A 27,833-nucleotide genomic window follows, 5' to 3' on the forward strand; every position below is an offset into this window, starting at 1 on the left:
TAAACCACTTGTCAAGATAATAAATAAAAATTATAAATTTAATTTGATGAGATAAAAGATTTTTTTTTCATATGGATGTGAAATTTAAGGATTTATTTGAATAATACTGTCATTAATTCATCAAGTATTTATTTAATTTATTTCTTGAAAGATGTTTTCCTTTTCTAAGGACTATTGAATAAAATAGTATATAGTGAAAGTAAGTGGAAATAAAAGTAATAATTTTCTAAGACCAAAATGCAAATCATGGAATTTTTAGTGACCATGGCATAGTCAATCAATACAGTTGCTCCCAAAAAGTAAGTTGCTCCCAAAAAGTAAAGATACTTGTTAGAATTGTGTGACCCAAATTCTAAGAGATTGCTTACAAGTCAAGTTAAACAAAAATATATTTTCTTTCTAGAAGATTTAGTATTTATTAGTATAATATATTTAGCATTTATTAGTATAGTTTATTTGACTTACTAATTTAGCCTATAAATAGGCTCCTTTACAATCTTAGAATTAAGAGACACCCATTAGATTAGAACTCATAACACATTCAGAGAATTTTGTGTTTACGTTTGAGGGTTCTTTGTTTTTCGGGTTTTCGGGGTTTAGTTTTTACCTCCATCTTTTGTACTCTTCATTCTTTTGCCATTATAGTAAAATTATCTTTGCCCGTGGTTTTTTATCCTCTTTTGAGGGGTGTTTCCACGTTAAATTTGTGTGTTCATCTTCTCAATTTCTTCTACTATTTTTACTTGTTCGTTAGTTAATCGGGACGATCCTAACAATACTTGAGCACTAACTAAAGATATCAATTTTAATTTTCGTCCACAAATATTCAATTATTATTTTTTTAAGATTTAATATTGGACTTACATCATATTTAAGGTTGAAACTCATTCTTATTTTCTAATGGATATCCAAACATTAATACATTATATGTTTATGTACAAAATGTATAATTTTATGGTTGTAGAGAATTTTACGCATTTAAGAATTAAGGATTTATTTTAGAATTTTTAAAAAATTTACAATTGTAATATAAATAATATATTTTTTGAAAAAATCACAAAAAAAATATCTAAGTTATGCCAATTATAACAAAACAAAATTTTATTATTTAATAAACTTGTCTCTTTGAATGGACATTTACTTTCATCACGATACGTTTAATTTTTTTTTGTCTCGCGTTATAGTATCTAATCTCAATGCCATCGTTATTTTTACACTAAGTGCAAGTAAACGCATCGCCCATTCAGAATGACTAAATATAATTATTATTTTTCCAACAACTTAGATATAAGTTTAATAATATATAATAATATATTATTAAAAAATTGCATATATCCAATCCACTTCTATTTGGACGTTTATGTGTAAATAAAATTGTTATTATTTGATTAAAAAAAAACCACGTTTATTGATTTTCCTTTTAAATATTTTTAATCATGCATGACAAGTTTTTAGCCCAAGTTAAAAAAAAAAACTATCAAAATTGTATCAAATAAAGCCTATCACATATGTATGGGTTACAATTTTAAAATATAAATATCTATTTAAAAATCATATACAATAATATAGATATCCAATAACGTAATAAAATATGTAAAATAGAATTAAAATGTATAAAAATATAAAAAAATTAATTGAATGGTAAATTAAAGATTTTATTAATGTAATTGACATGGGTTTAAATCCCATTATATACATATTTTTATTGATTTATTCTTTAAAGTAAAAAGACTAAAATCCCTTTGAATAATATTACTTATTTTAAATCAAATCAGTCAGGAGTTTAAATAATAGTATAAATTTAGTACTCAAGTTTGACACATTTTTCTAATGTGATATATATGTTTTTCTATTAAATATTGTATATGCATTTGATAAAAGTTATACATTTTTTATCAAAGTGTAACAATGTAACTTTTTAATATTTAATACAAGTCATGGGGTTATTTTTATGAAAGTTAATTGTGAATATTATTAGGTTTGAAATTGTCGAGATATTGTTAATAAAATAAAATTAGCATTTGTTGTGAACTTGTTTAACTTGTCAACTTGTTTAACATTGTATTTAAATTATGATTGTCATGATTATTTCGAGTTTTAGGGTTAATTTAATAAAAGTTCATTATTAACGAGGACAATATAAAATTTGGCCCTTAAACTTGACATCTAAGTCTACTTTGGTACTTGTACTTTTTTAGGGTTCACTTTGGTACATAAACTAGGCAACTAGAGCAATTTGGTCATTTAACTTGTATTTTGTCGAGATTTAATGATATGAACAGTGTTCTTAGATTATGATTAGATTGGTTGGTTGGACCTATTAAATTAAGAATCAACTGGTATACTGGTCCAAACAAATGGATTGAATCGATTGAATGGAAACTACTCGAGATCAGGAAAAATTAAAAACTAGAACAAAAAACAAGTTGAACCTGTTTGATAACTTTTTTATTTAAAAAAATTACTTTTTAATTAAATATTAAATTATTATTGGTCTAGTAATTGAATCGATAAAACAAATTAAATCAAGAACCAATAATCTAACTGGTTTAACCATTGGTTTGGTTATTAGAACACTGTACACAACACTCTAAGATTATACCACGACATCACTTGAAAATTTATATAAATTTTTTAAATTATTAAATTTTCAAGTGATGTGGCACAATATTAAAGTGCAACATCATCAAACTTTTCATATTTTTCAAGTTTAAGGACCAAAATGAATTTAGTTGCTAAGTTTAGGTACTAAAATAGATTAAAAAGAGTACAAACACCAAAGTGGACCTAAAATCATATTATCCCTCATAAGTTTAGGGGCAAAAATTCATATTATCCTTTATTAATATTATTAGTTGATGATGATTTTTATCAAATCAACCCCAGTGGCAGAATCAAAAAATATTTTTTTAGGAGTCGAAATTAAATTGTATAGTTTTATAATAGTAAAAAATATAATTTCACCATTTTAATAGTTTATATTTTTATAATTTATAAAGGACTAAATTAAAATTTTATCATTTTAGAAGGTCAAAGTATAATTTTACCATTAATAATTTAAAATTTTATAAATTATAAAAAAATCTAAATGACTTAGCCCTGCCAGCCCTAACTCCACCACTGATGAACCCTAAAACCCGAATAAATTACAAAAGAATTTACATAATTATTTTCAGATATTAAAAGATGTATTTTTTTTCAAATACAAGAACCACATTAAAAAGTTTCAAAATTAAGTAGTAATTATTGTATAATGGGCCTTGAATAAAGCTCATGAAGAATATCTGAGAACCCAAATTAGCCTTAACCCATTTTCTGTGTACATAAAATGCGTAAAACCCTTGTTTCTCCATTTCCCTAACAAACCGGGAAGTGGAAACCCTTGAACTCCAAACTCTAAAGCATTTGAAGAATTTCACTAGAGAGGTTCGTTTGCATCACCTTTTTTAAATTCAGGCACTTATTCTTCTGCGTTTATTTTCTGGGTTTTTTCCCCCTTAACTCTTCTTTTCTTTGTTCTTATTCTGATCGTAACTCAAAACGTTTTGTCTCTTGGTTTTCTTTTTTATTCATAAACAACTTGAATTTTTTTATTATCGAAGATGGAAATCGATTCCGAGTCGGAAAAACCAAGTGTTAAAACCCCAGAAGAAGGCGGTTCAATGCAAATGAGTTCCTCGGGAAAAAAGGTACCTAAACGGGTTCGTCCTTTAATGAAGTAATTTCAAGTCAAAACATTTGAAAATTAAAAAAAGAACGTCAGTTACTATTATTCTAATTCTGGGCAGTTCTTGTTATCTGTATTGGGTTATTTGATTTCATTATGTTAGGGAGACGATGATGAAAAAGAGCAGCTTGCTGGTATTATGGACAAGTTAAATATCGAGTCGTCTTCGTCCGGTTTCAAGAAAAAACCAGTAATTATCATTGTTGTTGGAATGGCAGGTAAACTAAGAAAGTTGAATTGGGTGTTCTTTAAATGTTTAATTTATGTTGCATGTTTGATCTGTAAATGAAATTCAGGTTGCCTGTAAGTTGTTTTGAGTAAATTTGAGTATTGAAATATGTCGTTTGATTCGATTAGGGAGTGGGAAAACGACGTTTCTTCATAGGCTTGTTTGCCATACTCAAGCTTCAAATATTAGGGGTTATGTGATGAATCTTGACCCTGCTGTAATGAGCCTTCCATTTGGTGCTAATATTGATATAAGAGATACAGTTAAATACAAGGAAGTTATGAAGCAATTCAATCTTGGACCTAATGGTGGAATCCTTACATCACTCAATTTATTTGCTACCAAATTCGATGAGGTAAAGCTTCTGAACTTTATGCATTAGGTTTTGTGATATGAATCGTTAAAACACTGCAAAGGCTTTTTGTGCTAGGAAGAGTTGTCTCCATCTCTTACATTTACTTTTAAAATAACTGTTGAGGGGAGGTCATTCTCTGGGCTGGTCTTCGACGCTCAATGGAGGTATTGTTCCCTGGGTAACTATGCCAAGTGGTGGTGTTCTTACCCACCAATGCCCTTTAAGGGCATGGTTTTGAACCCTTCCAAGGCCAAATGCTAAACTTTTCCTTGGTGGTGAGATGCTCTCACAAGCTCTGTGAACAAGTTTGGGCTTTCCTCGGAGTCGTGAGACAAAACATGAGGTTAAAACCGAGCATAGACACCTCAGGCACAACACCTCCTTTGAGGGTCCAGGACCCGCCCAAAGAGTAACTTCCCTCGACAATAACCTTTTTGGATCAAAATGTTTGAACCGGATAATGGCTAGCTTTGTTGTAAAGTTTATAACATCATATGTTACGATGCATGTGCATGTAGAGTTGCATTGATATTTGTAGCTGTTTTTATTTCTGTTCCTTGATGTGCTTGTACCTTTCATATGGCATGTCATGTATACGACTTCTGCAAATATCCAATCTCAGGTTATATCAGTAATTGAGAGGCGAGCAGATCAACTCGACTATGTTCTTGTGGATACTCCCGGGCAGATTGAGATATTTACTTGGTCTGCTTCAGGAGCTATCATTACAGAAGCATTCGCTTCAACGTTTCCTACTGTTGTCACTTACGTAGTTGATACACCTCGTTCATCAAGTCCGGTTACCTTCATGAGCAACATGCTTTATGCTTGTAGCATACTTTACAAGACACGGTTGCCTCTTGTATTAGCATTCAACAAGGTTGATGTTGCACAACATCAGTTTGCTTTGGAGGTATATTTATTTTTTCATATTAGATGCAAATATTTTGTTTACTCAGATAAATATCTGTCAATTGTGCTTCGATTGTGATTGCACGATTGATCTGCAACCACTTCTATTGGTTATCGAACTTCTATGGAACACCATTTTTTCAGGGTTCTTAAGTTTTTACTGTTTCCAGCTTTTTCTTGTTGACATGCAATATATACAATGCGCAGATAGCCTGATTATTGAAATTATTCTGTGCAGTGGATGGAAGATTTCGAGGCATTTCAAGCGGCGATAAGTTCAGATACTACGTACACATCAACTCTAACTCAGAGCCTCTCGCTCTCTCTTGATGAATTTTACAAGAATTTACGATCGGTTGGAGTGTCAGCGATTTCTGGTGCTGGAATGAATGAATTCTTTAAAGCCATTGAAGCCTGTGCCGAGGAATACATGGAAACTTACAAGTATAGCCTCCCTCTTTTAATTTTGTGAACTCTGATCAGGAGTATTTTTTAAGTTTATATGGTAATAACCCAAAATTTGTAGGGCTGATCTGGACAAGAGACGAGCAGAAAAACAACGCCTAGAGGAAGAACGCCGGAAAGAGAGCATGGATAAGTTGAGGAGGGATATGGAACAAACCAGAGGCGAAACTGTTGTCTTGAGTACTGGTTTGAAGGACAAAGACGGCAGAAGAAATTCAATGATGGATCCTGAAGATGAAGTGGAAGAACCAGAAGATGAAGATGATTATGACAGGTTCACCGACGAGGATGAAGATCTTATCGAGGATGATGAAGATGAAGAGATTGCCAGGTTCTCCTTTTAGGAATTGTTTAACACCGGCAAGTCTAGCATCTACGATCAAATTGAACCGGATTTGTTGTGTCAGTAAATTCTCTTTAAACTAAATTTCTTGCATGGCCTACCCCAATCTATGATCTATGCATTATTTTGGGTGAAAATTGTAGGGTGCTTAAGAACAAAATGTTTTTGGATGAAAATGTTTATAAATCTTGTTCATATAGGACTCGGTAGATGCTCGTTTTAAGCTTACCTTGCAGGTATGTGATGTAGTGGTGAAAAGAATGGGAAAAAATTAATTGAAATTAATCAAAAAACCAACTTTAGTTACGAGGATATCGATTCGACCAATGTTTTTGCTCAAATGTTTATATCTATCTTTTTGCTCAAATGTTTAGGTACCCCCAGAAGCTGTTCTTTCCTCAAAGAGCATAATGACTAGATAATCCAATGTGTTACATAAGATAAATTTTGTATAATTGTTTTGTATTTCAAAAATTCCATTTCCTTTATGCAAAAACCTAATATCGGATCAGATGAAACGATCGAAGAACACCATGTATTGATGGCATATTGAAAAAGTGACTAAAGCCCTAACATTCTTCTCTCCTTAACTTTCATTGTCAACTCTTCCTCTGATGGAAGTTTTCCACCGGTCCTTGTGGTTGCGAGCAACCATGCGGTAAGCTCATCCTGCGAAACGGTTTAATTAATGTCATCAACAATGTAGACAAGATGCATGCTAGCAAATTCCGGTCTTTGTTCCAAGCAGGCAAATAGGGGGTTAAAACAATCAAGTCGGGTTGGTTTTTACCTCGAGAAAGTCGTGGTTGGAGATGTATTGGCTATCGACCGAGCATTTCATCCCCCCTACATTAACAACAATGGACTTATTGGAATTTTGTTGTGCAACCTGACTGTTTGCCTCTGAAAATTTAACAAGAAACAAAAATGGTAACATCAAAATATTATAATATGCAAATAATTCACTATTAATCAATGATAAAACCGTTAACGATATGGTGTCAAAACCTGCTATGCAGGCGACATAATATCCGGTTCCTCCTAAACCTTCCTCCCATTTCCTGAGCCGCAAACGGAGGAAAAAACCTTTGAGATGCAAGATCGATGGTTCCATATTCTTCCATCTGATACCAATGTAGCATTAAAAATCAAAACATCAGTTTTTAAGAATGCTTAAGAATCAAGTTTTTCATGGTTTTAAAATGAATTTACGAATGTAAAATGATGCTCCACTTACTTTAGGACGTCTGTCCGTGACAAACGAAGCATCCTCACTGCTTTGAAGATAGCCTTTGGTGTATCCGAAACCTGTTGATTGATGAAATTACCCCAAGGTTTGATTTCCTTGTAACTCAAACTTACATATTCCTTATTCACATCTGTGTTTGATCTCATTTTGTCTGCAATAATTTCATAGAGAGTACTTGGGCCTTTTCCGGTATCAATCTGAGTGGCATTTCCAGCAATTGCGTCTCGGTTTTTGTCTAAAAGTTCCGTATTTACTTCAAGTCTAGCCAAAGAAGAGGCTCTACATGCAGAGTGATGTTGAACTCTTGATGCTGAAGGGCAGGCAATAGCCCAATGACCAAGTTCAAAGCATCTAAAACACACACAAGGTAGTCGTTCGTATCTATTAGATGACTTCATATTCCTCAGAAGATGTTCAATCTCAGTATCGGTTATCTCCGGACAATTCTGCAAATGATGGCCTTCTCTTCCACAAAAGAAACAGGTGACAGTCGATGAAATTCGATTCTCAGATATACTGGAAGGCATGATCTGCTTAAGAACATCTAATCTCCTAACGAAATGAGAAGCTATCATCTGTGAGTCTTCTGATCTAAATGAGCGTAAACCGGTGGATGCCTCCTCTTCGGGCTTGTTAGAAACATTAACATCATTGCGGGGGCAAAGATCAGGTTTCATGCAGTCACTCAAGCACTCAACAGCACCATCGGTATCCCGGTTCAATAACGAGCTAGAAGCCTTGGGAGTAAACCGAGTTATCCACAAACTCCCTTGAAGGTTGCTTTTGTAACCAATTTTACGAAATGTCTTTGCTTCAGATGATGGATCTGAATCAATGTTCTCGGTTTTCATTTTACGTTTACCTAAAGAAGAACTACTGCTTCCTCTATCTTTCTCCACACCCATGGCAATATTTGCCTCACTACTTCTCTTACTCGGAGACGAAGTAATCAATGCAATCTTTGGCCGGGTCGGCGGACCTACTCTGCTGCCACAAATCGGTTCTTTGAACCTGTCATTAAACACATTAAGGAAGTTAAAGTTTTCTCCGTGACAAGCGATTGGAGTAGCATCGACGTTACAAATCTTGTTAGTCAGCTCAAGTCCGGCTTGATCATTTTCACTTTGTGGTGTTGTTCCTTGAACCTTAGTCTTCGGAGAGTATATCGAGTGAAAAATAGATTGAAAACCAGTATTTCCATGCCCCGGATTTTGTATCTTATCACCTGCATCAAGATTCCCGATGTGGCCCTTGTGTGAGTGATTCGTATTTGCAGCAGTAGTAGTAAGAAGCAAAGATGGAGTCTCGTCTTTTGGTTTCGAAAACCCTTTCATCATGTTGGATATCCAGTTCATGAAGGAACCATCGTGTTTTTTCAATCTTTTGCTCCCCACAATCAACTGTTGCTCAAAGCCCCGCGTTTTTTCGCCTATGCTGTTGCAACTCTCGACGCTCTCATGGCTGTCATCTTTCGACATCATTCCTTTAACATCCCCATCAGATAAAGCCTTTTCCTTCCCTTTTCTTCTATATCTACAGATTCCACTATTAGTTGGAGAATGTTTACTAGCGGAAATCTCCTTATTGAGCCGAGATATCTTTTCAGCTTCAAATGCAGATTCCGAACTCGAAACTTTACTCGTTGCAACATGTTCATTATCACCTACACCCTGCAAATCATTTTCAGCAGGGGATGCGACATTTTTCTCTTGAGATCTGGACAACTGAGTCCGACAACCAACATCTCTTGGATCATTCTTTCCAGCAAGATTTACCAAGGCAGCAGTTCCTATAGGAGAGTTACCATTATCGGTCTGCAGTTCATGACACAACTCGGTTTTGTCGTTTCCCAAATTGTCTATATCAGAAACTTTAGTATTCAGAATGGGGAAAGCCAAGGACGATGTATTTATATTTTGTTCGTCTATAGGCTTTTCATCGATTGATCTTGCAGATGTATCGATTTCTTGCAGCGAACGAACTGCATTGCTCGGTCCTGCTGTGTCCTGGACAAGGCAACGTTTATTCTCCAAAAAGCTGCATTCTGTACATTTGAGACAGAGACCTTTGTGCGGAGACCAAACTATTTCGGACAAGGGATCGGTCGCCGCAAATGTCATGCCGATCCTCGAAGTTGCATTTGCACCTGCACCTGCACCGAGATCATTGCTTGACCTTCTCTCGATCCTGCGACCCGAATACCCCAGCGCCAGTCGTAAATCAGTCACCGGCTCTACGTTCTTCTCGTTTTCCATGATCGATTTCGTTCGATGATCCATTCGATCCGCGATCCTGAAATCGGAGGAAAAGAATCTAATCTCATGTAGAACATAGCAAGTGAACCACCATGGATAAGGTAATTTAATCAGCAAAATTATCAAACATATAACAATCATATCCATGTCTAACATATACTCAAGTATGACTATGGAATATATAATACTCTAAATATATGAAAAAGTTCATAAAAAATGGAGCATATCCTTATCATATCCGAATTCAAGTAACATAAAATACGTTCTAATATTGCTACTAAACAAGAAAATCTTATGAAATTCTGATAATTACATCAGAAACAACATATAGTTGAGAGAAATAAAAATTTACAGCAAAAACCCATAAGAAATAAAGCTTTAATCAATGGCGATCCACATACCTCTTGCATAAATATAAATTCCTTTGGCAGATTCCTTTTATAAAGTTCTCATGAAGATCTAACAATTCAAAAAAAAAGGTTGATAAGTAAAAGAAGGAAAATATTTCTAAAAAGGGGAAGTTAATATGAAATTTAGGAAAAAAAAGATGGCTGCCGCCATGGATGAGGCATGCTAGTTTGCAAGCTTTTTTTTTAAGAAAGATTCTTGGGTATGAGGTTCAGAAGTTGACACGTGGACTCCTGGCATGCCTCACATTATTATTTTCGGAAAAACGCCTTTTCAGTCTCTCTCAGTTTCTAAATTGAACAAATTGGTCCCAAGCAATTTAATTCTTGTCAATTTTAAAAATGGGCAACTAAGGACAATTAGTCACACTGTTAATCTCTTTCATCAATTTTGCATAATTTAAGTAGTATAACAACAAATTTAGCCTTAAATATTTACATATTTTGTCAATTTGGTCTTGATTCTAAAAAGATCAACAAATTTAGTCTCAATATTTACATATTTACACAAATGTTGCAAGTTAATTTTGTTAAATCTTAATCACATTGACAAAAATATCTAAACTTTGAGAACTAAGTTTGTTATTATACCGATCAAAATTACGTACAATTGAAAAAAACAATAACATCAAGACTAGTTATTCTTAATTGCTTGCTTTCGAAATTTATAGGGATCAAACTGCTCTAATTTTTTTGAGAGGAATCAATTTGCTTAATATCAAAATTTAGATATATATATATTATTTGTAATAGTAAATCATTCAAAAAATAAGAGGAAGAAAAACAGAATTGATTCAATTGAACTTATTTTTAAAAACTTTATCTGATCAAGTATGGGATGCATAGAAAATTCAATTTAATTCATAAAATAAAAAATAGTATAAAATCATTTAAAAATTCAATTTTATATTCTTAACACATTTTGGTTTGATTTTCAATCTATTTTTTTAACTTTGATATATAAATAATTAATTAATTTTACCATGTAGGGTGAGAATAATGAGAAATTTCTTTAAATTCAAAAATTCATTTTATTTAAACAAAAACATTAAAATTTAATAAATTTACCATATATTATTATCATGTATGAATTGGTTTTATTATTGTTTTTAATTCATTTATATTTATAAATTATAAGGAAAAAAATTAAACAGAATATTAAATAATAAAATCCAAACAGGAATTGTGCCTATCCATAAGATGTGGGTATAAATTATGCGGTGGTGTGTGTATCCAGCGCCGCCATTGTGGACCATGAAGCGTAACAACCATGCATTATTCACCCAAATAAATATCATTTTTATAGTATGGATTTGGATATTTAAATACATTATAAAATTGTGAAATTTAAATTACCATAAAATTAAAGAGAGAGATTATGTATAATTTGTATAATATTCAAGGGCTAATGTTATTGAAATCTGATTGAAAATTGATTGGTATAACAATACAAATAATATTTTTAAATGTTTTCATTTGAGACCAGTAAAAGATTGAAATGATTTCTAATCTTTTTAAATATATTTTATAAATTTTATTAAAAAATTTAATTGTCATTTAATTATTATTAGATCAGTAGTTGAATCAAAAACCAATGATATCACCAATTCGACCACTAGTCTAAATTTTTAAAATTGATCTTAAAACTTGAGTGCTTGCCAATTGTTCTAGAGTCTCATTGACTTTTTTTTAAAAAAATATGTTAAAATATTTTAATATTTTTTATTTATTAAAATATTGTATGTGATATTTTAAGATTGTACCATGTCATCATCTGAAATTTATATAATTTTTTTTAATTTTCAAGTGATGATATGATACAATCTCGAAATGTCCCGTCATCAAACATTTGTACTTTTCGAGTTTATTAATCATAATGAATCTAGTTTGTCTAGTTACTAAATTCAATATAAAAATTATATTATCTTTAAAATTTAATTTCAATTTGTCTTAAAAGGTAAATTATCTAGTTAGCCATCCAACTTTTAAGGCATTTTCATTTTGGTCACTCGAAATGAAATTGTTGCAATTTCATCATTCAACTTTTAAGGTACTTTCATTTTAGTTGCTTAAGCCTTAAATCTCTAACGGCGGTTAACTATACACATCATATTATGCTTACACTTTCATTTTGGTTACCCAACTTCAAGGTCACTTTCATTTTGGTCACAAAAAATGTATAATTTTTTATGTATTGATTGGGGTAAAAAAAGTTAAGGATTAAAGTAAAAAAAAGAAGATAGACACTAAAATAATAGATTAAAAAAATTATCAAATTGTACTTGTGTATCCTTACTAAAAGTTCAAAATTATTTTTTTCTATATTGAAAATTTAAATTGCAAAACATCAAAACTAATTAAATAAATTATTAAAAAGTTTTAATTATATTTCTATCTTTAAGCCATTTTGAATGGGTCACCTAACCTCCAAACTGTTTTGTCCAATCCATTTTAGGGCCCAAAGTAATAAAAATATGGGAAAGAAATATTCTTGAGAATAATTAAGAAAAAGAATAAACTTTATTATAAATATACAAAATACAATTATAATTATAATTACAAATATTAAATCTAAAAAATTATAATTAGAATAATTGTAACATGTTTACAATATATTTCTCTTAGTATTTGTATTGTATCACGTTAGTAAAAAAAAAATGTATATATATATTTATACAATTAATAAAAAATAAACTACGTCAGAGTACGGACATACACTTCAATTTTGTTTGGATGTTTGAACAATTTTACCTTTTAAAGCATTTTTTGTCATGAAAATAAACCCTAGTTGATAATGAAAAAAAAAGAGATATATATTTTCCTTTTATAAATAATTTTCAAATCGTAACCAAAAAGTGCTAAAAAGTGTAGATTTGGGCATCACAACTTGTATTTTTGAAAAAGAAAAAAAGTTAAAAAAAATATAATAAATGACTTTATCGAGCATAGGAATCACTTTTGTTATAATGCATACTCAAGATGTTTCCCTCCTCTTTTGACTGCTCTTAATTAATTAAATTAGGATTGATTACTTAATTATAAGTACGTTGCATCATATGATGTCATTTCTTACTTAATTGTACGGATGATAATAATTTCAGTTATTTTTTCTTTGCCAATGTCTTTGAAAAGGCTTAACCTAGATTTGTCTGCTGTATTTAAAATCTTATGTACGATTAATAATTTAGATAATGTTATTTAACATTATAACATTCTCTAATTTTATTTATAATAATAACTTCTCCTAACTCTTAAATAAGAAGATAAATGTACATTAATATACTCGAATTTACGTATTTCTATTTTAATAATAATATTAATACCAACTGAGTTAATATTCAATCAGTAAGTTTGAACTTTGAATGATATCTAAGGTGAATAGAAAAATTATTGTAATAAAAAAATTAATATGAATTTTAAAAGAATTTTTTTAGTTTTCTTTGACTTTCTTGAAATTAAAATCTTAAACAATTTATAATTATTATGATCATGCAATGGTAGGCTAAGAAGTATTAAATTAAATTTGCCAGCTTGTTAAATTTGTCCATCAGCATTAGCAATTTTTGAAAAACAAACCTATTTTCTCATTATCTATATCAATATTTTAAGGGTTTTTCTTTTTTTGAAGTCAAGAAAATAATGCTATGAATTCAAAGCTTAAACACTCTTTCAACTAAAGCCTTATCTAGAGAAAGAAAAACAAAATAAAAGTAAATATATTAAAGTATTTTTTAATTTTTTAATAAAAAGTATTTATTAAATCAATTAGATTTTCTATTTATTTATATTTTTCATGTCCATTTTATAGTCTATGTTTGAAGCTTGTAGTTATCCTTCTTAATAATATCGATTCCAAAATTTGAACCTATATCTCTTTTAAGTTCTATCATATTGGCATTGTTCAAATTCTTTCTAATTTAGTTTGGGTTCAATATTTATTTGTTTGATTATATAATAACGTAGCCAAAGATAAGTAGGGGCATTCTTTGAAAAATAGAAATTTTTAATTTTGGCCCCCTAATATAATAAAAGTAAGTCCTTTTAGCATATTGATTAAATATAAAATTTTCATTTTAATGCTCCCAAAAAAAAATACTAATTCAATTTAATACTCTTTAACTTTGATCTTTCTAAAATATTATAATTTTATCTTGTATTGGACTGCAATCTCCAAAATTACAAAGATAAAAAAGGGATATATATATATACATATATAATATTTTCAAAATAACTGTTTTTAAGTGATATTATTAAAATTAAATCCGATTGAATTAAAAATAGATAGATAATACATGATACGAATTGTTTTAAGAACATCTATAAGATTTGAAAAATGAACCTTCTAACTTCAAACATATTTTTATTAATTATTTACTATATTTAGCACTTAAAGTCTCATTTAATTGAATCGACAATGACACACTGCTTTTTTTTTTTGTAAATAATTTCAGTCTCATGCATGGTCCCTTATATATATATATATGATGTTTCAATTAAAAGGAGAATAATCGATTTGTGTTGCAAAGAATAGTAGTAAATTAGGTTATATCCGAGCTCCAAACACATATTCATCTAAAAATACAGGATTAAATTTAAATATTAAAAATTTATATTTATATTTATATCGAATACATGTCTATATCATACACTTATTTTCGAAATCGACCCACATGGGTTATGATTGATGGGGGCAGTCTTAGGTGAAAAAAGAAGAAAAAAAGGGGAGTAAATTCAAAGATGGGGAATATCTCCCTCTCATGCAACTAATAAAGTAAAAGTTGCCCCTTCAACTCTATAAGTTTATATTCTTTGCAACTCCCCACAAGCAAAGCTATTTTAGAAAAAGAAACCAAAAAAAAAAAAACTAAAATTAAAATTCAACTCCGAAAAAGATGAAATTTAGCTTTTTTCTAATTTCTAGGTTTTTTTTTTCAAGGAATTTGGTGAAAATAGAGAAAGATGAACCAATTTAAGGTGCATTTGGAACAACATTTTAAGAATTTAAATAACGATACATTTATTGATTTTGATATTATTTATTGTATTTACGATCATTATAATGATATTCGGGATCTAAAATTAAATGCATGGGTAGTACATTTCAAAAAAAGGGTATGCTTCATTGAATAGATAATCTTAAATTTTTTTCAATCAAAATAGGAGGGCACTGATTTCAAGACAAACTTGCTTGATTGCAAGCTCCTTTCAATGATCTATATGAATTTTTAAAAATAGGGTAAATTGTGTTGTTAATCCTTGTATTTTGATAAAAAAAAATTGAGATATAGTTTTTGTATTTAAAAATTTTAAAAGTTAAATTCTTATATATTTTTTGGTTTGAAAATCATAATCGAATCATGAACATTGTTAATATTTCTCGTAAAAAAATTATCAAGTTCGCATGCTCATTACGGTATTATCGTATAATGTGGCATATGATTGGTGGAGAATAAATATATTAAGTTGATAAATTTTGACAGAAACTACAAACAACAATTATGATTGAACTAGGATCTTTAAATCGAAAAAGTAAGAAAATTGAAAATTTAATTTTAAAGTACAGATAAATTTCAAATTTGGTAGAAGTATAAGGACCAACAATAGATTTTAACCTTTAAAACAATGTGAAGAATATCGCTTGAAAATGTGAAAGCATTCTTCATAAAAAAAAAAAAATCATATCGTAGCAAAGATTCCAGCAGGGATAATTGAAGACAAGAAATTCCCTAAAAAGGATGTGCTTCAAATAAGCAAATATATAATAGCATTAATATGATAAAAATGGATCAAAGCTAATATATATATATACATACCTGCTTAAGATTCTATCCACTGATTATTACAAAAGATGAATTTCAATGCTTAATGAAACCTTGAAAAACATTAACCCCTAACCTGTTTGAGGTTTTCATGAATGCAACAACGATAACAAAATAGGGTTTGAACTTTGAACCCATACTCCATCGATTCATGAAACCATTCTTAAAAAACGATCTTTATTGTAATAATATTCGGAGTTAGGGGGAATGAAGCCTGGTCCGAGATCATTCGAAACCGAGTCTTCCAAGACCTTCGGAACGAATGGTCTCGAACCAGACAGCATTCCCCTCAACTGTTGAAGGCATAGAAAAAAAAAAAAAAAGAGAAAGAAAGAGGGGAGAGGCAGAAACAGGGAAAGATGGTTTGATATTTGATTTGGCCATGCACTGAATTTTTATTTTAGTACATACATATGTATATATATATATATGTAGGTGATGATGTGGGTCATATGACATAGAATCCCACTTTCTATCCTCCATATCTGCTTTTTTGAACTTCCATGTTTAAACTTGTTTCTAGGGCTGCGTTTGGCTTTCAAACTAGTTTAATACCCAAACATAGCAGCGTCATTGGTTATATAGGAAAAAAAGGTTAAATTTGATGTTGATTCTTTAACTATGCTCAAATTTTAGATTTAATCCTTATACTTTAATTTGATATAATATATATTTTTAAAACTTTTATAATGTTATTAGTTAAAAAAAAATTCACGTTGGCATTTTAATTGGAATAATCAACAATATTATTTATTTGGTTTAATTAAAGTAAAAGGCCAAATCTCAAAGTTGAGAAGAGCAGAGAGACTAAAACCAGAATTTAACCTATAGAAAACTTGAAATATGTGTTAATTTGTTTAAACTTTCAGTGTGATTTAGTTGGAGTGGGGAAAAAGAGGAGAATTTGAACTAAAATTGTTTGAAAAATGATGGGGAAAGGTACCAAACAGGCCACTGTAAATGGAAAGAACAAGATTGTCAAAAAAGGGGATGAAAATGATATAAAGTTTGGTGGAAGAAATTAAAGCCATTGGTTTGGTTGTTACTAGTTTTGAATGATATTAATAATAATAAGGAAAATTATTGGAGTCAAAGCAATAACTTCTTTTAACATCTAATCAAATAATAATAATAACCTCTTTTTTCTCGTGTCAGAATTATCGAAGATAAGTTAAGTCTTAATGGTCGGTCGACATTATTGTTGTTACAATAATTAAGAGAATGTGTTTAAACATGTATTATCTTTTGATTTGACAGTTTGAGATTATAATTAGTAATAAGAATTATATATAAAAATTCATCCAAACATATCAATTCTTAATTATAATACATGCATGATGCTCTTAAATAATCACTTTCTTTCCCACTTAAAAGGAAACATATGTATACATACATATAGGTACATATATACATATATGATAATTTGTATTTACTTTTCCTGTTTTGAAGGTTTGTCTTTTTTAGTATTATTAATAGTATAAACATGAATATAAATTAAATTATTAAACGTGTCAAAATTAAAATATCAAAATTAAAGTGTATTTTAAGCATATAATGTATTTATGTCGTATTATTATTATTTACTTTTGCACCCCACGGGAAAGATTTGGAGGTGTATGAATGAGGGAAAATGCCATAAATAGTGTGATTCCAAGCTTAAATAGAAAGAAAATACAGGTTGGCCTCTTAAAAGCTTTAGCTGTGGAAAAAACAAACAACTAAAGTTTTTTTCTAAAATTGAAAAAAAAAAAAGGTGATAATCTTGCTTGGTGAAGTAATACTATTATCATATATTTTAATTATTAAAAAAGTAAACAACGTACCAAAAATGATATATTTAAATATAATTTAATATATGGTCTAATCATTTCCTAATTTCACAAAAGTCGTCCACTTTGAATTGAACAATATAAATTATCACAAATTTGGGTTTAAAGTTTTCATTAATTATAATTATAAAATATTAGAAAAAAGAGAAGAGAATCTGCATTAATCCTAGCTTTTAGAAAGATAAATTATTTTGTTGGGTAACCCTTATTGATTACCCTCTTTTATTAGTAAAATGCAATTAAAGCATATTCATTTTTAATTTATTTTGTTGGGTAGTTCATATTCATTGCTCTCTTTTATTAGTAATGCAATTGAAGCTTATTCATTTTTTCCTTTGATATTTATGTTTAATATTTTATTGTAACCCAATATTAGTGAATTTAAGTACGCCTGTCATCTGAATTGATACTCGATTAACTATATTTTTTTTAAATTAAAATGCTAATACTTGCTTATTGTGAAGAAAATGAGGGTTCCATTACACAATTCTCTACCTGGAAAAGCAAAGTTAAAAAAGAGGTAGATTAGTGATTTGGAAAATCCAATTTCTCAAAGTTAAGCAAAATTTAAAGCCAGAATCCTTTTTGACTAGCAAATTTACTAACACAAATGAGGCATTTTCAGCTCAAAAAGTAGTCTTTTTCTGTTAAGTCACCAATATATATATAATATAACCCATAACACTATGTGCTTTACACTCCATAAGCATCTTTTTCTCTTTTACTTTCAAGAACTTTTTATGATGAGGGATGCCATACCTAAGCAAAACAAGCGTGTTTACATTTCATAGAAAAAAGCACAAGTTCCACCTTAACAAAGCATCCCCCTTTAATGGCCCCTCTATTCAACTTTATCTTCATTTTTTTTCATCTCTTAATGGAGGCAAAAGCCATTGCTCTAAATTCACATATATTACCATGAAACCACACAAATTGAATACACAAATCTTCACACTAAGTTGAAAAAGTTCTTTATAATGGGTTATAACCAACATAGAAAGAAATGATTCCTCCAATAGGGTCAACTAGATGAACTCAGACCTATGTTACTTGGACTCCGTACGAGTGTCTGTTCAGGTGCGGGTATGTATTCAGTTTTCCATGTATTTGGAGAAGCCCTGGACGGTTACATCCCCATACCAACATCTGAATATGGATCGGTAAAAGATAGAAACAAACTAAAACATATGAGACTAAATCTCCTTTTCTCCTTTTAAATTAGAGGACTCACCAGAAACTAAAACAAGAAACCAATGTGTCTGAATCAGTGTGGACGTTTGTCTCACAAAGGGAGTAGTTTCACTTTGGGTTTTCTCGGCCTCCAGAGCTTAGTGTCTCTCCATTAATTTAGAGTAGAACTACAAAATGCAACTAAATCAGACAAGATTTGTGTTTCATAGGAGCAATGTTAATGGCAACAACCCAAAAATGATGTCAAAACAAATCAAGATTCCAGTGGAATAAAAGTTTGCCAATATTATCAATTCGTATGGTTGTCATTAATTTATACTTCTAACAGACATAAAAGTTGATGAAGGCCTATGTCTTATGCAATTGCATTGGCTTAAGAACACTTCATTACCATGCGGTTATGGATCACGGAGTTTAAAGAAGGAGATTACCTGATTCTGCTTTGTCGTATTTCGATGATGTGCACCATTTGAGTTAAGAGGATTTGTTCACACCAAGTACGATATCAGCTTCACCCAGAGGGGAGAAGTTCCGTGTGAAGCACAGTTTTGAATTGCAAGGGCAAATGGTTGTGGAACAGTGTGCTTCATTTGAACATTTACTGCAACAAGTTAGGATATGTGCTTGGATATTCTCGATTATCACTCTTTGCTTCAGCTAGGCTGGCCTCATGATTGGCGTTTAACATGCTATGCTCTTCAGATTTTCAATCATGTTTTTGGTGGTGCATCCTTTCACCTAATGTTAATTTAGCTTCAGTTCCTTCTTTGGTTCCTTGAAGCTCCACAACTCCATTCACATGACTGCATGGCATTATGATAACTGGAAAATGCTTCATTATTTGAATCCTGCGAACTACCATTCGAGTAAATTATTACACAATCTGATTCCTTGTCCATACAAATGTTTGTAACTTCCACTTCCATTGAACTAGACATATCAATTGGAATATCCATATTAGAATATTAGTAAATTCATTTTGATTCAATCAACATAAATCATCACAAGTTCATCTCTATACCAAGTACAAAACAAAAAGTTCAGACACTTCAAAATAAAACCAGAACCAAAACACTCATTTTCGAAAAACTAGAAAAGAAACAAAGTCTAAGTTTAGATCAAACAAAGAAACAAAAAGGGGATATCTTGTACTACAAAGTCTAACACTCAGAGATAAAGATTTGAATTTTAAAACTCACATTTTTCACCTGCATGAAATGCAATAAGAAGAGGAGGAAGAACAAGAGACCACAAGTTATGGCGAAAGACAGGGGAGTCAGAAATGTGGTAAATTGCTTATTGTTTTGGCCAAATTTAATGAACAAACGGAGGCTTCCTGTGTTCTTACTTTAGTTTATGAAATTTAAAAACTTTATCAAGACTTGAAAAACATACATAGGCTTGTGGGTGTTTTTCCTTTTAAAAAATGAACATAGTTCCATTGCTAGTATACTACAAGCTCTTATTAGCACTCTAATTCAAGATGACTTATTTTGTCTAAAACTTCAGACTTCGGTATCCAGAAATCACATCGGATCTCAATTAATCCAAAATCGAGTGAAGTCAGGCCTCAAACCTATTTGATTTGATCATAAATAGAGCCATCATTTGCTCATTAAAAGAAAAAAAAAAAGGGTCTCTTTTGTTTGTTGTATGCAATGTTTGATCTAGAGGTGCTCATGGCCGACCAATATCCGAAAATGAAGAACAAACACTGAACAAAAATGTTACCAACAACATCCTCATAGGAACCCTACCAATCCCATAAATTTGTTCATGTACTTGTACTAAAATGTTGCAAATAAGGCATTATCATCAAAGTGCAACAAAATGATTGACAAAATTTGTACAAAGCACTATTATGCCATTACTGTTGTCATGCTTCAAAGAGAAACTGGTTATGGTAGATGAAAAATATGACCACGAAATAGCAGAAAATTAAAGGAATATAACTAAGAAAGACCTATTTCGTTTATTAGAATAGCATAAAAGAAACCAAAGGTATTCAAATGAACACACATTTCATTGTTGCACTTGAAAATGGAAAAGATTAACATGAATGATTCAATTGTTCTGTCTAAAGCTTCAACAGCCATGTTTGATGGCTAACAGACATATTAAGCAACAGCTTTTACGGAATCCGTAATTATGCCTTCCCATCGCTAATCTTGAGTAAGCAACCAACTAATCTAAGTTATGACAGAGAAGAATACTGATAAAGAAAATATCTCAACATATATTCTATAATTTTGGTGTCTTAAGCTTTTCCACAGCAGCAAGGTTCAATTTTTCATTATACAGTTTTAACAGCTCAGAAGCTTTTTCTTCATAACAATACACAAATCTCTGAAGGAACACCTTCTCTGAACTTGCAAACAATGTCGTCAACCCCGATACTTTCGCAAGTAAACCCTTTGATATAAGACCTTTAACAAAGAAACCCCTTGGAACAATTCTCTTCTCCAAGCTCAATCCTAGCAAATAGGGTTGCTTAGCAACAAATGAAGCCTTGAATCCCATTACATTCACAAGGAAATCCATTAATGCTTTAATTCTAACCTCAGAAGCTACCATTACCAAGGGATGATTCTTAAAAGCATCTAAAATCTCATCCTCAGACCAACCACATTACTTATAAACATCAAATTTTGTCTCCCAAGTGGATTTGCTCATTGAACCCAAAACAGTAACAGCTAAAATAAAAGTAAACCTCTCAGGACTGAACCCCATTTGCTTTACTTTCACTACAAGCTCTTTGAATTGAATTGGAGTATAAAAGAATGTCTTAGGAACCCGACGAAATCCTTTAACTATGTTAAGCTCAGGCACTCCATTTTGTCTCAAAACATTACTATTAGGCAAAATGTAAGAATCGAAATCATACAAAAGCATACGAGGAAACAGATTTAGAACACCAAGGATATCGTTATTGGACTGAAGTAGATCGCAAAGGAAGTTAAAAGAAGGGATAATTCTATTCTCTAAGCTATGTATAAGAAGGGATGGACATTTAGATAAACACTTGGCAAGATCAGAGCTTGAAATGCCTTTGGAGTTCAAAAAAGTAATTTTGGGCAAAAGGGTTTTCTCAACATCAGATGCAAGCACACATGGCCGCCTCTTAATGAGGGTTGCGATTTGGATTTTCGAGAATCCATGGTTCTTCAACAAGGCGATGACGGAATCGGATTTATTCGGGGTTTTGAAGTTGACGTATTTGGAGGCTGAAATGGCGGATTCTGGGGATAACCCACAGTTTATTATGAGGTAAGAGACTGTAAACGATTGTTGATTTGCAATGGTTGAGATGGTTTTGAGAGAGAATGAAAATGAAGGATTGTTTCGAAAAATGTATAAAAGATTGTAGGTTTTGAAAGCTTTGCACTCATTGGGTCTCCCATGGAGGATTGTTTTAGGGAGAAAACAAAACATTGGGAACTGAAATTAAGGCAATAATAATAGTGAATAAGAGAATGGAATCACCTGCTCTGGAGAGGGGTTTCCGTTCTACCAAAGTAAAAAACTTGAATTCCACACAAACAAGTCAACATAAAGTAATACAATTAACAAGGTTAAAATGTGCCACAACTACATCTACTTCCTAAAAATTAGGAATTTACTCTTTATATTTTTATTTTATGAATTTAATTATTTTACTTTTTAAATTTTAAAATTCAAGCATAATTATATTACTGTTAACTTTTTTATTTAAATTTAAATTAATTATAAAATTATTTTTAATTATATGACTATTAAGTGTGTATTTAAATATGTCACCGCAATAAATTTAACAAAAAAATAATATTATTAAAGTTAGGCTTAAATTTTAAAATTTGAAAAATAGAGTGGCTAAATTCCATAAAATATAAGTATAGAGATTGAATTCTTAATTTTGAAAACTTAAAAGAAAAAAAGGCAATTCAAAAATAACCCAATAATAAAATATTTTTCTTGAATAAAACTAATTCTACTTCTAAAATTTACAATTTTTTTCAAAAATAGTTTCTAAAAATCAATTTATGCTTTCTTTTTTAAAAGTCAATTTCTGTAAAATAAACCAATAATAGTTCAGTCACAACAAAGAATTATATATAAAAAATTACACTTTTTTTATAATAGTGGCTGCTTGAAGTAAACAGTATACTCTCCATTGGACAAAACTGCAAAATTAGTACTATAAGATAAGAATGTTTTTTTTATATAGTTCTTATTACTATTTATATTTCCAAACTTTAAACCGGTAAATAATACACACATAAACCGATCAAACTCCCATCCTTCTAATTGTTCCAAGAAGGTTGCCAGTTCTACAGACATGTTAGAGGGATGGCACATCTTGATTATTAACCTTGAGGATCGCTTTGGCTTTACATTCTAAAGACTTTTACCCGGAAAAGTTTCCGGTTTAAGAGCACCCGGAACTGGAAATGACTCTAGGGTCGCACGACATTGCGAATCCTCCACAGCAAGGTTTAGTAACAAGGAAGTGACAGCTTCATTTGGTGCGAAATTCCTCCTACGCATTTCTTTGAGAAGATTCATGGCTTCGGGGATGTTATTTTCTCGAAGAAAACCTTGAATGATGATGTTAAAGGAAATGGAATTAGGTAAGCAACCTTTTTCTTCCATTTCTACGATCAATTTATTGGCCTCGAGTAACATCCCTTTCTTGCGAAGACCATCAATCAATATGTTATATGTTACAACGTCCGGGACAAACCCTTTTCGTGACATTTCATTGAACATATTCCTTGCTTCTTCCATTCTTCCTGTTCTGCACATTCCATAAATAAGTATACTGTATAGCTCAATGCTTGATTCATATTTGGTAATTTCAAGGGAACGAAAAAGAGCTATTGCTTCATCGACATGACCATTTTTGCAGAGTCCATCCAGCATTATAGTATATGTGAATGATGTCGGAGATTGACTACCACAAACATACATCTCATTGAACATCTTTTTTGCCGTCCTCACCCTCCCTACTCGGCAAAGTGCTTGTATAAGTGTGTTGTAGGTTCTAGCATTCGGTTTACAACCCTGAAACTGCATGTCCCGAAAAAACTGGAAGCCTTCATCGATCTTCTGACTCTTGCAATAGCCATTAATCATAATATTGTAGCTTATAACATTGACCTCGTAACCTTGATCCGGTATTGACCTGAAAAGCTTAGCTGCCTCATCTAACTGACCTGCCCTACATAATCCATCCATGAGTGAATTATAAGTAAACAAGGTTGGCTTCATCTCTTTTTGCCTCATGAATGCAAACATTTCATGAGCTTTTACTACCATCCCCTTTTTGCACAAACAACTAATCAAGGTTGTGAAAGTTATTTCGTCCGGAGATATTCCTTCTCCGACCATCCTATCGAAAATTCTTATGGCTTCTTTCCACATTCCCTCTCGACTAAAACCATGAATTAACGAGTTGTACATGATCAAATCGGCAGCGATTCCTCGATCAATCATTTCATCGAAAAATTTCACAGCTTCCTTTAACCTACCTAAACTACACAATCCACTAACCAAAGAACTATAAACAACAACATCAGGAGTGATCCCTTTGGAAACCATTTCAAAGAATAAATTGAGTCCCTCATCAACCAACTTATTTTTGCAAAGTGAACCAATTATTGTACCATATATACGCAAATACCCCTCACAATTCGTCTTAGCCATCTTCCTAAACAAATTAAGAGCAGGACAAGATTCACCGATACTACAGAGGCCATAAATAAGGATCCCATATGTAAAAACATCACCTTGAAATCCTCTTTCACGCATTTTATCAAACACTTGAACTGCTTCCAAACCCTGCCCTTCGACACACAAACCTTTCAACAATCTCCCAACAGTAGCGTAATCAGGCTCAAAACCCCTCTTAAAGATATCACCCAAAACACAAAACCCAAAGTCAATACGCCTCAAATGATAATAAGAACTCAACAAAATGTTCAAAGTACATAAATTTGGCTTAATTCCCTCATAACTCAACTTCCTATACAATGATATCACATTAGTGTCACGACTAAGCTTTAAAACAGAACCCAATACATGATTAAAAGTATCAGTAGACGGAAAGGGCTTAACCTTTATTAACTTGTCAATGTAACCCAAAGCATCGTTGAGGTTGATTTTACCTGATTTACATTGATGCCTAATGTGAAACTCGAAATCGTTGTGAACTAAAAGAGGGATCTTTTTCGCATTGGGTGAAGAAATTTGAGATGTGTTTTGAGTGAAAAGAGAGACATTGGGGGTTTTAGGTAGTCTTTCTATGAGCTGCATTGTTTGAAGACGTTGCCCTCTTCAGTGATATGAGACATGAAAAAAAGAAAACAAAAGGATCTTTTGTTTCAAAAAAAACAAATGAAGGTTTTATTGAAGATTTTCCATATGATATTAAAGAAATAAGTTTTGAGGTCAACAATTCAACGGCGAAAGGGCATTGTCTGAAGGCAATGAGCTTAGAAATGCGAGCTTTGGGCAGCGAGTTTCAACCTGTAAGTGTCAGGGGTTACATCTCCCAATTTGCGCGGTTTTAGTAATTTCCTTATTTCGAATTTCCCTAAAGCATCGAAATATAGCATTAACAAACTTAAACAAAAGAGCAATTAATAACAGAAAACACACTAAAATTACACTAGTACAACCAGTTTTATATCCACAAACGACAACAAAACCCATATATTTACATAGTCTCCAACATTATAAAATCAAATTTTCTAAAATTACATCTCTTTATTTTGCCCCAGGTATGTTATTTTATTTTTATTAATAATTAATTTTTATTATTATAAAATATATCTTTATATTTTATTTTATTTATGAACACAATTTTGATATATAATTATTTATTATATCCTATATTAAGTGTTAGATTGTATTTTTTTCTTTTACTTAAAAAAATAAACAAATTAATTCTTATATATTAAATCAAAGAACAAATTTATTATTTCTGATTATGAAATTGACTGATAGATAAAATAATCAAATAGTGACATATGGTATGCCACGTGTACTTAGGGACGAAGTCAGAACAATTTTTTAGGGAGCGAACGAAATTTTAAATTTTTATAATCTATATATTTATAATTTTTAAAGGATTAAATTAAATTTTTATAATTTTAATGAGTACAAAGTGTAATTTTATCTTCACTAATTTAAAATTTTAAAAAAAATTAGAAAACTTAAATAATAAATTATCATTTTAGGGGGTCGTGGCCCATGCCAGCGCTCTAGGATCGCCTCTATGTCTATATTATAAAGATCAATTTTTAAAAATAGTTAAATTAAAATTTTAACAATATGTTTAATTTACTCTTTAATCAAAAATACAATAAAAAAATTAATTTATCTATCTTTTAAATAGAAAAAAAAACAACTAATTTCTAATATAAAAACATCCGTACAACTTTTATTGTAATATATATGATGTAATATGTTTAGCTAACATGGGAAAGAGCAAACAATTATCACATATATTTTTAAAATATTTTATATCTATTTTATTATTAATAGTCAATATTTATAGTTATTTTTTAAATAATATTGTTTTCTTCATCATATGTATCTTCTTTTAGCTTTTATTGGGACAAAATCTTAAAAGATTAGTTGCTTTACAACGGCATTCAAAAAGATAATACCCTTATAAACGATGTTTTGACAAGAAGGCGTGTCCAAATGGTACCAATGGTTGCCATTTAACCTTTTATGCTCATATACGTCACGGATTTGAGACGTGGCAGAAGCACCACTTAACATCAATTGATTTTGAGTTAAATTGTGATGACAAATTATTTAACAACAATATCTTTATTTTGAGGGAAATAATAAAATGTTTATAAAAAAATAATAAAATGAATTTTGATTGAAAGATAAATTTAAGATTTTATAAATTGGATATGTATACTTTTTATAGAATTTATTTTAAATATAAAAATATCGGTAACACCAACTTACTAACAAAAATATTAATAGTATAGATAAGTTAAATTTATAAAAGAAAATATTATTAGTAACATTATATTAATAATTTTATTTTTCAAAAATAAAAAATTTTCTTTGTCCTCCCATTCAACTTTTTATTGTTATTGCTCATATATATTTAAGTTTTTTTTATCAATAATAAGTAAATTCTCACACTTTATTTATCAATTTTTTTATCAATAATCGTTAATGTTTTTAAAAGATAATCGTTAAATTTTAATAGAAATTATTTATCGAAATTGATTTTTTACATTAATTTTTTTTCTAGTTTCTACTTTCTACTCAATATCGAATAAGAATATTTAAAAGTGATTACCTGAAAGCTGGAAAGCAGTGAGCGCTGACCAAAGGCCCACGTGTTTCACCATTTTTGCAGCAATCAAGATCTAGAAACAACGAAAAGGATAGAAAAACATCACATCACATCGCTTTTCATTTTGATTTTTCTGTTGCCGATTGCAAGACTACCGGTTTCCGGCAATTTGCTTATCTCTGGATATTGGTGGAGGAAAATAGATCGCCCTTCACTTCATCATTTTCATGGCTAACTGAATCGAAGGTTGATGATCCAATACATCTGATTAGACAGAGTAACACGGTTGATTCAACAAAATCTGTTTAAAAAAGAGAGAATAATTCAAACATAGATTAAGAGAAAATCGACCGTGATTACTCTGTCCAAACAAAGGAACTGGATCTGAATACAAAATTCTTCAACAGAGAGAAGAAATAAAAAAGAGCTTAGACATTTGAAGTGGATTTCAAAAGGGTTTAGGGGTTTGAAGAAGATAAGAAGAGAAATCTAGGGTTTATCGCGTTGGTTGCGTTGTTCTGTGTATATATATATATAAGGAGATTTTGTTTACCAGTTGGCTTGCCTGCCTTTTCTTGCGCCACACGTGAAAACATTTTTGACTTTTTTTTTTCCGTATATTGAAATTGGGCAAAAGTGGCCGTTACAGTAATTTTAAGAGTTTGTCACTTATGAATGGAGATTTAATTTAAGAATTGTAAATTTAAAATATATATTTTTAAAAAGTAAAAAATTATCATTTTGATG

The 27,833-nt window shown here is 30.7% G+C and overlaps 3 protein-coding genes and 1 long non-coding RNA gene across 6 annotated transcripts; 1 reads left to right on the forward strand and 3 right to left on the reverse strand.

Annotated features, from left to right (window-relative positions):
* The first annotated feature begins 3,281 nt into the window (after positions 1-3,281).
* Positions 3,282-6,343, forward strand: LOC107928542 (GPN-loop GTPase QQT2). Of its 2 annotated transcripts, XM_016859792.2 has the most exons (7): positions 3,282-3,426; positions 3,603-3,689; positions 3,831-3,945; positions 4,085-4,311; positions 4,934-5,224; positions 5,462-5,667; positions 5,750-6,343. In XM_016859792.2, the coding sequence occupies exons 2-7, from the start codon at positions 3,603-3,605 to the stop codon at positions 6,030-6,032; spliced, it is 1,209 nt and encodes a 402-aa protein (XP_016715281.1). In that variant the 5' UTR covers positions 3,282-3,426; the 3' UTR covers positions 6,033-6,343. The 2 variants fall into 2 exon arrangements, with proteins under 2 accessions (XP_016715281.1, XP_016715282.1); XM_016859793.2 differs by lacking the exon at positions 3,282-3,426 and having other exon boundaries at positions 3,606-3,688; positions 3,829-3,945.
* Positions 6,344-6,419: 76 nt separating this feature from the next.
* LOC107928541 (uncharacterized) lies at positions 6,420-10,099 on the reverse strand. Its single transcript, XM_016859791.2, has 5 exons — positions 9,937-10,099; positions 7,269-9,572; positions 7,040-7,155; positions 6,822-6,934; positions 6,420-6,700 (listed from the first exon to the last, which is right to left on the reverse strand). Exons 2-5 carry the CDS (start codon positions 9,557-9,559, stop codon positions 6,593-6,595), a joined length of 2,628 nt encoding a protein of 875 aa, XP_016715280.1. The 5' UTR covers positions 9,560-9,572; positions 9,937-10,099; the 3' UTR covers positions 6,420-6,592.
* Positions 10,100-18,503: 8,404 nt separating this feature from the next.
* LOC107928588 (uncharacterized) lies at positions 18,504-22,340 on the reverse strand. The gene is made up of 3 exons (XR_005901431.1): positions 22,265-22,340; positions 19,213-19,636; positions 18,504-18,948 (listed from the first exon to the last, which is right to left on the reverse strand). It is a non-coding gene; the product is annotated as an uncharacterized lncRNA (long non-coding RNA).
* Positions 22,341-22,891: 551 nt separating this feature from the next.
* LOC107928435 (pentatricopeptide repeat-containing protein At3g22470, mitochondrial) lies at positions 22,892-27,586 on the reverse strand. 2 transcript variants are annotated; one of them, XM_016859673.2, is made up of 2 exons: positions 27,090-27,586; positions 22,892-25,352 (listed from the first exon to the last, which is right to left on the reverse strand). In XM_016859673.2, exon 2 carries the CDS (start codon positions 25,070-25,072, stop codon positions 23,156-23,158), a length of 1,917 nt encoding a protein of 638 aa, XP_016715162.1. In that variant the 5' UTR covers positions 25,073-25,352; positions 27,090-27,586; the 3' UTR covers positions 22,892-23,155. The 2 variants fall into 2 exon arrangements, with proteins under 2 accessions (XP_016715162.1, XP_016715163.1); XM_016859674.2 differs by having other exon boundaries at positions 22,893-24,664; positions 27,090-27,584.
* Between the last annotated feature and the right edge of the window lie 247 nt (positions 27,587-27,833).

This window comes from Gossypium hirsutum, chromosome A09 (assembly GCF_007990345.1).
Source record: "Gossypium hirsutum isolate 1008001.06 chromosome A09, Gossypium_hirsutum_v2.1, whole genome shotgun sequence".
NCBI classification, from domain to species: domain Eukaryota; kingdom Viridiplantae; phylum Streptophyta; class Magnoliopsida; order Malvales; family Malvaceae; genus Gossypium; species Gossypium hirsutum.